The following is a 17,124-nucleotide window of genomic DNA, read 5'->3' on the forward strand; positions in this document are numbered from 1 at the left end:
ATATACAATAAACTGTCTTATAAATTCCATAAAACCAATTGATTTTTATAGAATGCTTTCATTGATTTTTCACTGAACTCTGTTATCTGTAATCACACAGTCTCTTGTCACTTATTCTTTTTTTTTTTCTTAATTTTTTAAAACAACATAGATATAAAAAGTATTCTTAACACACAGGCTGGAGGAAACAGACTTCAAGCCAGACTTGGTCTCCAGGCTGTAGTTTGCCTATCCCTGGTCTGGACAATCAACAAAACAATAAATCAAACCCTGACTTATAGGATTTACCAATATCCATGGTGTAAATATCTCCACTATGATGGATTTCAAACCATCAAACGGATGTCACTAAATATGGAATTGGGAAGAGATGCACTGTAGCAATCCAATATAGTGTATTTCCACCACACAGATACAACAGAAGTAAAAAACCTCACATACATATAGATAGATGCATAGAGAGACACATAGATAGATAGAAAGATAGATAGATAGATAGAATAAAATAAAGTAACTAGGAATCAATGAATTTAGTACGTTTTAAAAATACTTCGATGGATTATAAGTTTAAATAACTGGGTTTTTCATAATGGCTGTATTTACCAGCCAGCTTCCAAACTTCCTGAAAATCTACCAGCTGGCCTTCATGAGTCAGTACCAGCTGGCCCTCACACACCACTGCCGGACGATTGTTTCAAATCCCATAGATACCGGACTGTGACATTTCATGCCCTGTGCCCTGCACAGGGTCCTCTCTGACCTGGCCTGCCTTTTTCACCTTTCTCATCAGGCTAACCCTACTCTCCTTTCAAGACTTAGCAGCATCTCCTGCTGGAAGCCTTCCACCCTCATTCAAGGTTGAGCCAAGTGCTCTCTGCCTGGGATCCCGCAGTGCCCAGTGCCGCTCTCCAAGGTAGCTTTCACCCCCTTGTTCTGCACTGGGTGTTCCAGGCCTGACTCTGCTATTAGACTGTAAGCCTCTCCAACTCAGGGACCCTGCTTTAGTCATCTCTGATTGTTACTGCCTAGAAGAGAGCCTGGTATACAGTGGGAGCACAATATATACTTCTTGAACTGAACTACTAGCAAAGATGGATAAATCTTGGCCGCTAGTCTTGCAAAACCTCTGAGCAATGCACAAGGACAGTTAGTTCTTTCTTGCTCTTTTGTAGAACTGTCCTTGTGTATTGGTCGGAAGTCTGCATAGGAATGAAGGTGAAAAACAAGAGCCTATCATGCAGATTTTCAATTTCTTTGGATTTTATTATTTATTTTATTAAGGTATAATTGACCTAAAATTTTATATTAATATAATTTCTGTATTTTCCATGACCTTGGCGAACTGAAGCTGATTTTTGAAAAAAGAATTACTGAATGTAACCAAGAGACTAGATGGTGATACAGGAAAGCTACCAGAAAAAAAAAAAAAAGAAGTATTAAAAAGTAAAAAGGAGCCTTGCTGATTTTAAAATGCACACAATTAGCTGATGCCTTGCAAGGCGTTTCCCCAGGCTCACAGCTCAGACTCTCTCCGTGGACTCCCCCGTGGTTGGCTGACTGGGCTTAGAGCGAGGTGAAGAGAAGCCCTAGGGTAAGATCTGTCAGGGGCTTCTCACATCTTCTCACTTGCTCTTTTGCCTCCTGATTTTCTTACTGATCACGAGCAAGGGGCTTGGGGGTCTGCAGGGAGAATCAACTCACCTCATAGTCGATGTCTAAGGCATCCGCCTCGCCCTTGGTCCGGAAGTGTTGTGTGTGGCGGTCCACAGTGAAGTTCACGTGCTTGCCGACCCGCTCGAGAAGGACGGAGTGCCAGTGCTGGTCATCCAGGAGGCTGCCCAGGGTGGCCGAGGGGGGACTGCTGCTGAGCCGAGGTTTGCTGTCATCTGTGAAGGGGATGGAACACGGGATGGCTCTATGCCCAAGGGCAGCCTGAAGCACTAGAACATTCTGCTAGCAAGTCCAACTCTCTCTATCCAAAGGTAAAGGATGACTCCCTCTCTGCAGACCCAGAACCATGCTGGGCTTGGGAAGGAATACCAACCTTTTCCCATAGATTGCAGGACCAAAATCTCAGTCAACTGATACACACACCCCCTTCTACACATGAAATGACATGTTTTCAGGACTTGTGCGATTAAATAATAAGAGAAACCATATCCTGATGGCCATATGAATAATATCGAAAATAGGACTTGTCACATTTAGAAAGAATACATATTCTTTGCATGTGAATGGCTCTTGAAAGGAGAAAGTGAATCTTTAGCTGTGCTTTGGAGGAAGAGTGAACGCTGGAGAAGTAGAGGGAAGACCATGGCCCCAATGAGTTGGGTAAACTTGTGGGCAAAGGCAATGGGGAGGAAATAACCATTTTAGCTGCCATTTTCAAATGCCTACTCTATCAAGGGCACTTAAATAGGGATTTTATAACCTCCAAGTTTGATGCTCTAAGACAAAATGATTACTTGCATTTGACAAATTAGGAAACTGAGGTCCGGTGAGGGTAAGCATGCCTGGGTAGAGATGCAGCCAGCGTTCAAATCCAGGTCTCGACCCTTTTGACTGACCATGGCAAGGGTCCTATGATTCACCCTAAACTGAGCTTGGAAGACACCCCTTGGGAGAATGTGAGAGATTCCGGTGGAGAGGTACATTTTTCAATCAAGTCTGCCCGTTTCCCCTCCTGTCTCTCCTCCAATTTTATGGACTTCCTGCCTGTATCCTTCTGTCAAAAAGATTACAGCTTTTTTTTTTTTCTTTGTTCTTTTTTCCTGTAGAATGGCTCAGCCTTAGCAAAATCAACAGTTCAATGCAACTAATTTTACTTACATGTAAACCTTCCAATTTTTGAATATTTTATGCGTTCGGTACCCTTAGTAACTGAAAGCTAAATGTCTCTCTCCTCTCTCCTAAGACATGTTTTACAGAACAACTGCAGCAGCCTGCACCATGGTGCGGCATTTAAGGGGCAGGAGCTGCCATTTCCACTGTAGGCTGCTCACTCCCACCTCCATTATGGCCCCAAGTCACTGCTTCCTGCATAAAATAACATTTTGTTGCTTCCTATGGGGGTTGCGGGGAGGCACCCAGATGATTGTAATTGAAAAATAAGAGGTGATGAGTTCATAGCTGTCTTTAATTGATTTATTCATTGACATATTGATTTGTTCCACATCTTTTGAGTTCTTAAAATGTGTCAAATTATGCAAATACATTAATAGATCTTTTTCTTTCTCCCTCACCTCTCTCTCCCTCCCTTCCTTCCCTCTTTCCTTCTCTCTCTCCTCCTTTCCTTCTTCCTTCTTTCCTTCCTTCTTCCTTTCCTCCCTCCCTTCCTTCCTTCCTTCCTCCCTCCCTTCCTTTCATCCTTCCATCCATGTACAAAAAGGTGTGGCTATCTACCTGTCTTGCTTACAGTGACAAATGATGTATACAGGAGATACAGAGTTAAAAGGCACACTTCCCTCTCTGAAAGTTTTAACGTGGAGACTCAGTAAGTGAATTGATAAAAAGCATGCTGCTGGTATTAACAGCAGTTAATGCAGGGAGCCAAGGAAGTGCAGGGTAGGGAGCTGCGGAGGCCACTTTACAAAGTGGTGCCAGGCCTGATATCTGGCCAAAACAAGGAGCATTGTTACCCAGCCGGGAGAAGCACATGCCAAGGCTGGAGGTACAGGGGAACACCTAAAGGGATTCCACGCAGCAGAGTGCCATGACCATGTGGGGCTGGCTTATCCCACCCAGGACCAGTGGCTAGTGTGAGCTAGGTGACAGCCTGTGTTTACTTTTAAGAAATGGGAGCCATTGGTGAATTAAGTCAGGGATTACTGACTCAGATTAACATTTTAAGAAGGTTATTTTGACAGCTGTATGGGAATTTGATGAGAAGGCAAGGCTGGCAGGAAAACTGGCAGTCATCTAGATGGGGGACGAGGGGCTTAGGTAAAGAGAGCACAGGAGGATGGATTTTCAGCCAGTGAGAAGGTGTTGGCATGTGGTGACCTGGCATGCCATTTGGATACTGGAGGTGGGCATAGTAAAGGAAAGACTCACCTAGGGATGACTTTTAGTATATTTGCTCGAGCAGGTAGGTGAAAAGTGGTACCAGTCAGAACAAAGAACACCAGTGTCTGTCTCTCTCCCCCACTTCTTCTACACACACATACACACACACACAACTTTTATTTATAAAATAAAACATGTCCAAAGGCTAATGATTGGTTGAAGGAAACAGTGTGCCTTATAAACTATTAATTCTAGGTAATAAGTCAAATAGATTCAATATCAGAGATTTCACTTTAAATTTGATGTGCACCTCCGACATTTTTTCTTGAAAAGTAAAAAGGCATTTAACAATGATTCATTAATAATAAGTCCAAAACATTAAAGGTTTGAAACTGTAAAGCCACTGAAAGTCACAAAATGAAAAAGTAAAGGAATCACATCTTTTCCTCCTAATTATTTGTTCTTATGTGTTGTGTTGGGTGGGTTTTAGTGATATGTTGATTTCTTTAATAGAGCCAATAAAGACAAGGATTAAATTAAGTATTTTAATATTTTTCTACACTATTATTCCTACTTCAAAAGAGAAATTTAATTTTGAATAGGTCAGACTGTAATTTTTACTTGACTTTTTGGATAACGTAGTGAATCTTTCTTCTATTCTTGTTTGCATTTACTAAAACATTAACAGAAGTTTTGATTTTCTTTTTTCTTTTCTTCTTACATTGTAGAATGAGTATAAGTATCTTTGATAATGGGAAAAACAAATAAACTTCATTAAAAACATAATCCTTAACCTGCATAGCTGGTTCATTGAAAACTATACGAGTGATGTGCAAATTATTGAATATCTCCTGCATTACAAGCATCTTTTTAACTAAAAAAAAATTGGTAGACATGAACTTATTTCACCTATCCTCTCCATTAATCATTCTATGCTAACACTCAGAAATCTTGTATGCACACAAATTGAGTGAAAGTTAGTCTGTTTAAACAATTGGGTAAACAGGAAATTCTGCTATTCATTAAATAAGATGCTTTAAATTGTATCTATAGTAGGTGTTACCATGAAGAAAAGGTTACTCCTAGGAAAGGTTCCATTTTACCTAGAAATGTTCATTATTAGAAATTACAATAAAAACTTCATTCTCAAAAGATTATCAAACTCTTCATCCTGTAATACACATTTCAAGTTTTATCTCAGTGGCAATTATGGTTCAACTACTAGTTTTAACTAGTTTCCAATTTATTAAGGCAAGATAAAAATTCCTATGGGCAACTGTGGAGGACAAAGACAATAGAAATATCTGGAAGCTATCTTTTAGCCCAGAAACACATTAGGGGGGAAAATACCTCTTATTACTAATTAAATAAAAACTTGTTTTCATGTGGTTTGAGATATAATTAAAATGAAACAATGTAAATACTACTCAAGTCCCTAAAGCATATGGCAATTTTTATAGGAAGCTTGAAATGATTGCAAAATATTTCTAACTTGCTCTTCTCCCCCACCCCCATCCCCAACATACTGTGGATAAGCATGTCAAATTGTTCACCCTTGGAACTAACATTTTTCTGGCTAAGGGCATGTATATTGCAGTGTTTTCACCCAAAGTCTTCTTTGATTAAATCTTGCTTGGTCTTAACAGTTTAAACATGGATGGCACTTGAACTTTCACAATCTGTGGATATCATATAGCCTAGCAAAAGGGAACAGAAACTTTCTTTTTTAAGATTGTATTTCAACAGAAAGTCACGTTGGAAAGGGCTTGATTTATTGTTGATGAGATAAGGGACCACTCACATGGAGGTCACCAATGCCTACCTCCACCCGATCTTCAGAATTAACCTTCCCACCTTAGTTGTTCAGGTTATCGATGTTGGTATTCACTTGTATTTTTAAGGTTCTCTTCTACTAAGTGAGGTAAGCATTTTACATAGGTTGTTTCCATTATTCCTGAACACAGCCTTACAGAAAGCTTCACCTCAAAGAAGCTACAAGACATACCTGAGGACACAAAGAATTAGGGCTACAACCAAGCTCTGACTCCAAAGCTAATGCTCTTACCACTACCCTTACTGGAAAAATTGATACTCCCACTTACCCTCATTTCTTATGTCCTGGCCATCTGCTTTCCACCATACATATGTGTGAGCTTATATAGCTTAATCAGAATACCAAGAAAAGGATTTGATGCATTGGGAAGCCGAGAGTTGTGGAAAAGGAACATGGGGCAACCCTAAGAGGGAAGGACACGATGTAGAAGGTGAAGGCAAATTTCACCTTTACAGGTTATCCAGGAGCATAAAGACCCTTGTTTAGCCGAATTCAGGCTGATGAATGTTCTCCTAAGCACTCAAGTGAAGCTTTCCGAAGAAAATAAAAACTAACAGGACGCCATGCGATTGCAGTGGACTTGACCCTCAGATCAGAGCAAATCCTTATGTATCACAAAAGCAATGAAATACATCTTTCTTGTATTGTTAAAGTCGTTAAAAATTTTCTAAATTTTATTCAATAAAACATTCTCTAGATTTAGGGGTCATGGTTCAAGTCTGACTCCTAAGTTGTATCCATCTTCTGTGACTTTGTTATCTTAAAAAATGCTATCTTAATACAATTATGGTATGTGGTTTTGATGATACCTAATTATATATTTTTAGTTGATATTACAAAATTAGAAAGTAAATTACAATAATTATTTTACTAGGCCGGGACCTCCTTGAAAATCAGAACTGGTAAATTCAACTTTTAACCTCCAGTGCATAGCTCAGTGCCTGGCTTAATGTACTTGTTCAGTGAATTCTTATTATAAGAATGACACAATTTATATAAAATGTGGCACAACTTATCCCACTGACACTTTGTCTGAAATGCCTGTGTTCCTTTCCTCTTTGTAATGAAATCTCCAGCTAACTCAAGGTGGATCCAGGAAGGCTTTCTGGACTCCTTTATCCCACTCTGGTCTCTCCATTCTCAAAATATAACACATGGATACCAACTTCCTGATATTTAATTTGTAATTGTTTCATGAAGGTTTATAACATTTTAATGATTAATGTCAGGAACTTGGGGTTCGATTGGAGAGTGTTCTAATCTTGGGTTTACGGCTATGCATCTATGTGATCTATGTGGTCCGGGGCAACCTACTGGACATCACTGACCATCAGTTTCTCCATCTGTAAAATGGGTTTGGATATAGTTTGTAGGATTGCCATGTGATACAAATGAAATATATATGTAAAATGTCTAGCACAGTGCCTAAGTGAGGGCTCTCAAAAACTGGCAACGTTAAAAAACATCTTTCGTCGTATTTAGTCCAAGTCCAGAAACACAATAAACGTTTTATAAATACATATGAGTTGGCTTATCAAAATGCTTGAATTTCAAAAAGTAAAGTTCATTGGACTCTCTGGAGAATGTACAGACTGTTCACTGATATCCCAAGCTATCTCAATGAGTTGGTTATGCAGTCAAATGCTTTGCCTCTGAACCCACACTTGGCCCCCCAAGGACAGTGTGCTCCACACGTGGTTATGCTATGCCAAGATTCTCGCTTTCCTATGACTGCCATATTACACAAACATTATGCCTCAGTTTAAAGGCGCTGGATTCTTGTAAGGATGAATGACCTGCATGTGCTACTGATGTTTTATTTAGTTCTCACCACCATTCCCCAGTCACGTAATGCCTCCGCTCTTTGATTCTCCCACCTGCATGTATGGGTTTGAGCTGTTGTAATTCTGCAGAGGGCAAACTGCCACAGGTGATCTGAATGAGATGTGTAGCATGGAAAGAGGAATCTTTATGAACCCCCTTACGGACTGAGAGAAGAAATCTCTCTCCCATTAGTAGCTCTAGAAATCTCACTGCTCTACCCGAAGAAAGTAGTCAAACACCTAGTTCAACGGCAGCATTGAAATGCTCTTTCCAAGTCAGCCTCCATAGGAGTAACTAGGTAATATGAATCAGAATATCAGCAAAAGGCATCACTTGTGAAGAACCACAGCACACTGTGTATACCTCCAAAGGCCATGGTACAGCTCATGCAGCTGTCCATGGTACGGAACCTCTCTACTCAGCCTGAATTTCTGAATTGTAAAGTCACAGATTAGATAAGGAACTGGAGAACTGTCACTAAAGGAAACACTGCTGCAGTGTCCACGTCAGCTGGGTAGAGAGAAACTTCCTCCCCTTCCTCCTTCATTGGCCATTGCCCCAGCACCATTTTGCAGCCCATTAACTTGGATTTTAGGATTCTTCCTCCCCCCCTTCCTCCTCTTGCTCTCTCTCTTTCTTCCTTTTTATTTCTTGATTCATTTCTTTAAAAAAAGAGCTTGATCATGGATGGTATGAACTCTTTCCTCTTTGAAGGCTGTGTGGCAACATGGGAAGAACATGAATTTTATATCATATGTAAAAATTTTACATAAATAGCTAAGGAAAACACTTGGAAAATATACAAAAATGTTAATAGAAGGATGACTGAGTTGTAGGATTTTGAGTGATTTTTCCCTTCTTTATAGAGTGTTTTTTTTTCCTTCAAGTTTTCTAAAACTGACATATATTTTATAATCTGAAAATAAGTTTAAAAACTGGTAAATATAACTGGATTTTAATTGTGGCTATGCTAACTTCTAGCTGCGTAATTTGAACAGGTGATATATCCTCCTTCAGCCTAATATATTCCACATGGGTAAATTGGAACTAATGTTTATGTACCTAATAGGGCTGCTCTGAGGATTGGATAGGATACTGGCACATTGTAGTATTCTGCAAATATCACAGGGGGGAGAGTAGCTCAGGCTTGTCAGCAAGCCAAATGAGAATAATGTATATTTGTGTCAGGCTCTGATATGTGAGATGAAAACCACTTTTTCCAATGTACTCAATTTGCCTCAAGTACCTACTTCAGGCTGGTGCTCTCCTAGTTTCCGGAGCTATGGTTATGAACAAAGTGTTATCTTGCCCTTGTGGAACGTATGTTACAGATTTTCTCTTATGGGCAAATCAAAATGATTATCATTCCCCCTTTCCCCTTAACTTAGTGCTTCCAGAAATCTGCTGGCTGTAACAGAGTTACGCAGAGCTAAAGTACTAATATATGTCAGCATCTCTCTAGAGAAGGAACATAGAAATCTGTGCTATTTAACAAGTATCCTAGGTGACTGCTTAAAAGAGATAAGTACAGGAAACAGTCATGGTAAACGGATGGAAATGAGTAAAATCCATAAGCAGATGAAAAGATGAAGAAATTCCAAACTCTGCAGAAAACAGACTAAAGGAGATTTTCCATTATCGCCATCACAGTTAGAAATATGGGGCAGATGGAATCTGGAAAGAGAGAATTATTCTGCCTTCTTTATATCGCAGCATGGAGCGGGTCTTCTTTACCTTAAAATACCCATGTCTTTCCAGGAAGACCCGCATAGCACAGGGTGTGGGACATTCAGATATTGTTGGTTGAATGACAAGTAATATTAAGAGCTTCACCGTGTTTATATACTGACAAAGAAAATTCATTTTGAATATTTTTAGCTTTCATGTTCATGCCCTGGAAGATAGTTATTAATAACCCCAGGTTAGAAATAAGTAAACTGAGGCTTGGGGATTATGCACTTTCCCCATAATAAATAGCCAGCACCTGTCTGCAATTAAAATAAAATCTGTCACATGAGCACACCTCTTCCTTTCCATCCTGCTTTACTGTGTGTGAAGCTGGTGTACCTCATTGGGTTATGGATGTTGGAGCAGAGCTTTGGAATGGTAATGGCACATTGGAATTGGGAATCCAAATGGCAGTCACTGACAGATTCAGTGTTACCTGCTTTACTATTGACAAGTCATAATAACTTTATCCACAACCCACAAAGCTCTGTGAACCACTTGTAACTGGGTGTGTGTGTGTTCGGGGGGTTACTGCATCCATTCTCCTTTCACAAAAATTGAAGGCCGGTTAACAGACTGATATATTTCTGCCGAATATTTATATGCCCACCCTTCATAGAATTCACTGATACATTTCTTCTTTAGGTAAGTGAGCAAAACCGATTATGTTACTAGCAAATCCTCTTATTGTTCTCCTCTGAGTGAGACTCTCCTTTGAAAGATGCTTTTGCTAAATATTTAATTTAGTGCATTAGTTATCAATTTTATGAGTTAAAACTTGGGATCCAGAGGTTCTCCCTACTACCTGTGCCAATACTCACCATGGAGGCTAAGGAGATGCTCAGAAATGCCTCAAAATAAGGATCTACATTGTCTGGCTTTGGGGATGAGTTCACAATAATCTTCATTTTTATGCTAATTACAAAATAATTGATTACTAAATAATAATTACTAAAAGATAAAACTTATCAGTGATTTTTCCAGTCTTTCATCCAACTTGAGCTTACAAACTGAATTCTGCTGTGACTTTCCATCTTTAATACTTGATAGGGAATACTTGGTGATGGGTGATAATTCTCTTCCACAAATATACTCTCCACCCCTTCCACTAAAACTAATACATTTTCAATGGGAGGAAGGGACTCACTGTTATAAAAAATGGTCACTTCCTTTTTCATCAGCCTAAATCTTTGTCCTGGTTTCTTTTTCTCCAGTAGAGCTTTTTTGGTTTGCCTTTTCATCTTTGGGAACTCTGCTCCCTGCCTTCTGCACTTGGCTCATACTTCCTTCCAAAGCACCTTTCACATAAAGGAGGCTGACCCTCTCTCTTTCTTCCCCTGGGATAGGAAGTTGATTACAAAGAAATGCAGACCTGCCAGTAGTGAGGCAGGGATGATGGATGCCAGCCCACAGCGGAAGCCTGAGTCCTAAACACAGAGAAGGCGGGAGGGTATTCTCTACTAAATTAGCTGGCATTTGGCAAATCTAGGGCTCACCCTGGCACAGCCCGGACACTTAAAGAAAACAGTATTTCCCTTAATAAGACATGGGAATGCCCAGAAACTTAGATGCCATACATATGACCCCCTTATTCCCCCACAAAAAACAAAAACAAACAAAAACAAAAAACAAACAAACAAACCAGGAAATATATTAAAATGTTTTTCCTCCATTTTCCCCCGGAACTTAACTTTCATAAATGTAACAATTACAATAGACTGTGAGCAAAAGCCTCATTATAATACATGTTCATGTGTGTGTGTGTGTGCACACGTGTGTGTTTAAACTTGCTCAAGCTAAAGTTCATTACTAAAAAAAGAGAAATATGTAGAGAAAGAAAGAAAGATGAATGAAAGAAAGAAAGAAAGAAAGGAAAGAAAGAAAGAAAGAAAAAGAAAAAGGAAGAAAGAAAAAGAAAGAACGAACAATTAGTTTGTAGCTCTCCGTACCTACCAAAAATACCTTGTTTAAAGAATGCTGTTTATGGCTTAAACATGGTATTTTTCTTCTCCAACCTGCATAAGGAAAATATGTCACTTAGACTGTGATCCAGGAACTTCTAACTGATACACTAGGAGGATAAGGAATGGTGACCTGTTACAAAAGGATTTCCCTGTAGCCTGACATGGGCAGGGACCTACCCAAGTTGAGGTGCAGGGCGAGCCTCCCCTTCTGGAGCTCCAGGGTGATGTGGTCTCCGCGTTGTCCTTCTCCGTGGAACAGGACCCCATCTCCTTGCATGCTCTTGAACTTCAGAGAGATCACATCTTTGAGAGTACTCATCAGTTTCTGATTGAACCTGTACAGAAGGGAGCTTCGGCCATCAAAGTCGGCGATGTCTGATTCTAGGCACAAAGAGAGAGGGGGAGAAAAATCAGAGCACATCCTCAGAATTGCTTTTCCTTCTTTCCCATCTTAGTTGTCCAATTAATAGAAATGTTCCTGACATCTATAAGGTACCGACTCACTGGGAAACATAGAGTCTAGACCCAATCTAATTAGATTCAGGGGAAATATTCATTTACAAGCAGCCATCACACAGTCAGAGTGAACTGATCATTAGCTTAGAAGTAAAAGCTCTCATTAGTGCTGTCAGCTTTTGCTTGAAGGCACAGGGTGCGAATACCACAAGTACCTTTGCCAGGCTCTATTGTGTCAAATGCCTGGTTGTAATAATCTCTCATGATTTATCCTCCTTAATAATTTGCTTCTGATAGTTGGAGTCACTTTATCCCATCGTCTCAGGCTCAAGGTTGGAGATGAAATATATAGCTTATTATTTCAGCTCCGAACAGTACTGTCTTCGTAGATCTGCACTGAGAAGGATTCTGAGGTTTCCTTTTGGTTCAATGGAAAAGAATATGCAGTAAAAGAAGACTTACTATTTGAACAGAGAGGGCAAATATCTTGCATCCTTCTCATGCCTGCCTTATCTTGTGCTGATGGTATCTATCATTTTAGTTTTCATATACAAAAATGTTCATTCATTATTGTGAAAGCAAAAAGAGAAGGCCCAGTAATCATAATTTAGATAAGCTTATGTAGTAGATGTGTATAAACATATCTGAAAATTGTAGGCCAAAAAGCTAATAAGGATTTTCTTTTTCTTTTTGAATGATGCATAATTGACCTACAATGTTATATTAGTTTCAAGTGTACAGCATAATTATTAGATATTTGTACATATTTTAAGATGATCACCGCAAAAAAGTGTAGTTAACGTTTGTCACCATACATAGTTATAGAATTTTTTTTCTTGTGATGAGAACTTTTAAGATCTAGTCTCTTAGCAACTTTCAAATATGAGGAGTCTCGCCTCACTAAAGAATATCTACAGATGACAAATAAGTATCTGAAAAGATGCTCCACGTCCCATGTCACCAGGGAAATGCAAATTAAAATAATGAGATGCTGTTAACTGCACACCTATTAGAATGGTCTAACTCTGGAACACTGACATCACCAAGTGCTGGTGAGGATGTGGAGCCACAGGAACTCTGCTTCATTGCTGGTGGGAATGCAAGATGGTACAGCCAATGGAAGACAGTTTGGTGGTTTCTTACAAAACTAAGTGTACTCTTACCATACTATCCAGCAACCTAGCTCCTTGGTATTTACTCAAAGGAGCTGAAAACTCATGTTTTTCAGCTCAAAGGAGCTGAAAACTCATGTCCACACAAAAACCTGCACACAGATGTTTATAGCAGCTTCATTCATAATTGCCAAATACTAGAAGCAACCAAGATGTCCTTCAGCAGGTGAATGGATAACTAAACAATGGTACACTGAGATACTGGAATATTATACAACACTAAACAGAAATGAACTATCAAGCCATGAAAAAAAGAAAAAAAAAACCAAAAACTTAAGTCCATATTACTTAGTGAAAAAAGCCAATCTGAAAAGTCTACTGTATGAGTCCAACTATATGACATTCTAGAAAAAGCAAAACTATGGGACAGTAAAAAGATCAGTGGAGGCCAGGGGTTAATGGGAGGGAAAAATAAATTGGCACAGCACAGAGGATTTCTAGGGCACTGAAAATACTCCATAATACTATAATGATGGATACATGTTATTATACATTTGTCTAAACTCACAGAATGTACAACTACAATAGTGTAAACTACAGACTTTGGGTGATTACAATTTGTCAATGTAGGTTCATCAATTGTAATAAATGTACCACTCTGATGGGGGTCGCTGATAATGGGGGAGGGGAACTTGCATTTTTGGGAGCTGGGGGTATATGGGAAATCTCTGTACCTTCCTTTTTATTTTGCTGTGAATCTAAACTGCTCTAAAAAATAGCCTTTAAAATAAATTAATAGTGACTCTATCTAGGAGGTGTTATTATAGGTTATTTTTACATTACTTTTCCTAGTTTTTCATCATAAAAAGTTTTACAAAAAACTTTTATTACTTTTATAATAGAAAAACGTTAAGGCTATTTAATTATAGCTTAAAACAGATTCATTATATACCATCTTATGTGGGTGGGATGGTGGCGAATGGGTGTGTGGGGGGGTGAAATTATTCTTATTTGAAATCAAGTACTTGGGATAACTCAATTTTTTATTATTCACCAAGCAATTAAAATCCTCACTTTGAACATACACAGTGATAAATTAAGGGGTTTTTTTTGACTAAGCATATAGAAACATCCTTTGGAAAGCTGAAATTTTGAAATGAAAATAAAAACGAAATCATACTTTTCCTGTAATTAATTTAAGAATACCATTTCACAATTTATTCCTGTGGAATAAAGTGGTTCTAACCAAAAGCTTGCTGATGACTCCCGAGACCCTAAAATGAAATAGTCCAGGTACAGAGGGATTTTCACAAATCCCCAGCTCTCTCAGACTCTCCCCATATCACCCCATCAATGTTCCTGCCTCTGTCCTCTGAACCAGACTCTACAAAAACCAAATGGAGGCTACAGACAGCAAGCTGGCATCAATCATAGAATAATGAGGATCATAATGCAGATAAGATCATGGATGTTAAGCTGTGATGGTCATAACTTGTTAACTGTGTGGCTTTGGCATCTCTACATCCCTAAGCCTTGATTTCCTCATCTATAAAGTGGGGTAATTACACCCTTCAGAGAAGACTGCTGTGAGCATTAAATGTGCTTATCCATATAAAGTGACAATTTGTACAAAGGGATGCCATCATGTCTGTCACGTTATTTGTGTTAAACCAATAACAGATAGTAGGAGTATTAGTAGTGTTTAGGATACATGGAGGACTTTGCATTCCTCCCCAGTGCTGGCACCCCACTTTCTCACCCAAAATAATGCTATTTCACTTTTTGATTCAACGGTTTACTGCCCAGGGAATGCAAGCTGGCTCCAAGATTCCTGTTCTGCCATATTTCAGCTTCTCAAACTCTACTTGAAATTCTTTGGGTGCAGGGTCTGCACCTGTATCTTCATGGTCTCTTCTGACGCCTCCCCTCTGGCTCTGCACCAGACTCTGGGTTACTAACTGGGTCCTTAGGAGCTTTAGTGCTGAGTGAGGGAGCATGGCATATGCAATTGGTGGGCCGTGACACTAATATGTTGTGAGCTAAAATAGAAGGGAGCACCCAGTGCTATGGGTACAGTTTAAAGCTCAAACACTGAATATGACTATGGAAGTGAGGTGAGTTCTGACATAAATAAGCATGGAATCTTGAGTTACTGCTGACAAGAGACGCCCTGATCTGGTTGTCTCGGTCTGCAGCACCCAGACGCTCCACTCCAAGACACTATCTCCTCTCTCTCCAATCCATCCCAGCATTCATGATCTTCATTTCAATCCCTCTGATGTCTAGCTAATGTAGGGACTTAATCGATGCTATAAGCAGTGATGACATAGGTTACCTCTAAGAAAACACAGCTCCATGTTGCCATGAGATCTTAAGGAAACTGAGCCAATCAATAGGATGGGAAAAAAAATATATTGTTGAAGTCTCACAGACCCGGGTTTCAACTCTGGTTTTGCTATTTACTAGCTGGGGGACTTGAGGCAACTTTCTTGACTTCTCCGAGTTTCAGTGTCCTATCTGTATAATAGAGCTAAGAGAAACCTACCCTAAAAGCCATTATGAGAATTACATAAATCATACCTGGAAATGAATAGTCACTCAATAACATTCCATTCCCTCATTCCATCATTAATCCAAAGACATTACTGCAGTGGTAAAGATTTGAAGCATGATGTAAAGATGGTATCAAGAACATGGTATAAAGGAAATCTGTTTGAGCCTGGGGTTCAGTATCCCTCACATCGCATTGAGCAGGCATTCCTCCAAGCCTTCATCACTTTCCATATTCTTAAAATAGCCCCACAACTGCCCTCCCGGATTCAACTTTTGCAGCCTCCCTCTGACCCATTCTGTCATGTTCACATCACCTTTGCTAAAGCCCTTCAGGAAACTCAATGCACTAAGAATTCAATTCAATCTGTCTCTGTCCTCCTTTCACACCTCATCCTCTACTTCTCTCCCCAACCCTCATCCCACCCCAAGCATGCTGTATTTTCAGTGTGTATCTATGTGTCTGTCATACTCATATACATAAGTGTGTATGGGGGGGGGCGGTTAGGACAACATGTACAGAGGACACACCATGAGCCCTGTAATTCTCTAAATGTTTTTTGTGCATGAACTTATTTAATCCTATCAATCACTTATCATAATAGGGAAGAACAAATCTGACTCCCTATTAGATCTGTTTCTTTTACCTTTGCATTCTATTGCTTTTGTTTTAAAAATGTTGCCTATAGGCTGAAATAAACAGGATAGCCCATTTTCAAGACTCTGACCTTCAACGGTGTAACACTTTCTCATTCATATAAAGATAAAAAGTTGCAGAATAGAGAATAGCATTTGTCTTGTTGGAGGTTTACAGGAACATCATGACCTGACCTATGCGGACAGATGCAAGAACAAAGGATTCAAACACCAAGAAGTTTTCAACAACCAACCACGCCCCTCCCACGCCTGGGCTTTAAAAATGCTTTGCTGAAACCCTGAGGGGAGTTTGGGAGTTGGGGGCACGAGCCACCCGTTCTCCTTGCTTGGCCCTGCAATAAACCTTTCTCTGCTCCAAACTCTGATGTTTCAGTTTGTTTGGCCTCGCTGTGCGTTGAGCACATGCAGTTACGTTCTTACTATGAGGAATGTGCTGTTTTTATTATTGCTATTTTACAAATAAGGACACTATGGCAAAAGGAGTACACAGTTTGCAAATGGCTGAGCCGGGAATCCAACCCATCGCATGGGACTTAGCCGTGTTTTGAGTGTGCTGAGCACCTTCCCAAGTGCCACTCCTCTCTGGTTGATCCTCTAACACCCAGCTCACCAGTCTAGTGCTGGGCCCTTTCCCTAACAGCTTCCTCCCATGAGTTAGTCTCCCACTAAGCACCCTACCACTCCCTCAATAATTCACCTCCCAACCAGATTTTGATACTTGGTCGTTTCCAGCTCTCCAGCAGGACAGTGCATCCCTTGAGAAGAGGGTTTCAATGTGTATTAATCTCCTCATTAATTCAGAGCTGAGCACTTCCTGTGAAATGACTTAGTGACCTAGTGCAGTACCTATGTCTGAGGGCAATGCTGCCAATGGTCCCCTGACTTCCTCTCCCATGACCCCCCCACCCCACACCCTACACGAGCCAGGTTGCCTATCCACACTCAAAGAGTTCATTTCTCTGGAGGCATGCACTCAGCCACTGGGGACACGATT

The 17,124-nt window shown here is 39.9% G+C and overlaps 1 protein-coding gene across 1 annotated transcript in view; it reads right to left on the reverse strand.

The window, feature by feature from the left end:
- CNTNAP5 (contactin associated protein family member 5) overlaps positions 1-17,124 on the reverse strand; it is an 877,159-nt gene that overhangs the window by 442,131 nt on the left and 417,904 nt on the right. The window contains exons 5-6 of the mRNA XM_061199178.1: positions 11,533-11,736; positions 1,702-1,886 (exon numbers count right to left, since the gene is read on the reverse strand). Of these exons, the coding sequence (XP_061055161.1) occupies positions 1,702-1,886; positions 11,533-11,736 (389 nt within the window). The remainder of the gene's footprint in view (positions 1-1,701; positions 1,887-11,532; positions 11,737-17,124) is intronic.

Source organism: Eubalaena glacialis, chromosome 1, assembly GCF_028564815.1.
Source record: "Eubalaena glacialis isolate mEubGla1 chromosome 1, mEubGla1.1.hap2.+ XY, whole genome shotgun sequence".
In the NCBI taxonomy this organism is placed as follows: domain Eukaryota; kingdom Metazoa; phylum Chordata; class Mammalia; order Artiodactyla; family Balaenidae; genus Eubalaena; species Eubalaena glacialis.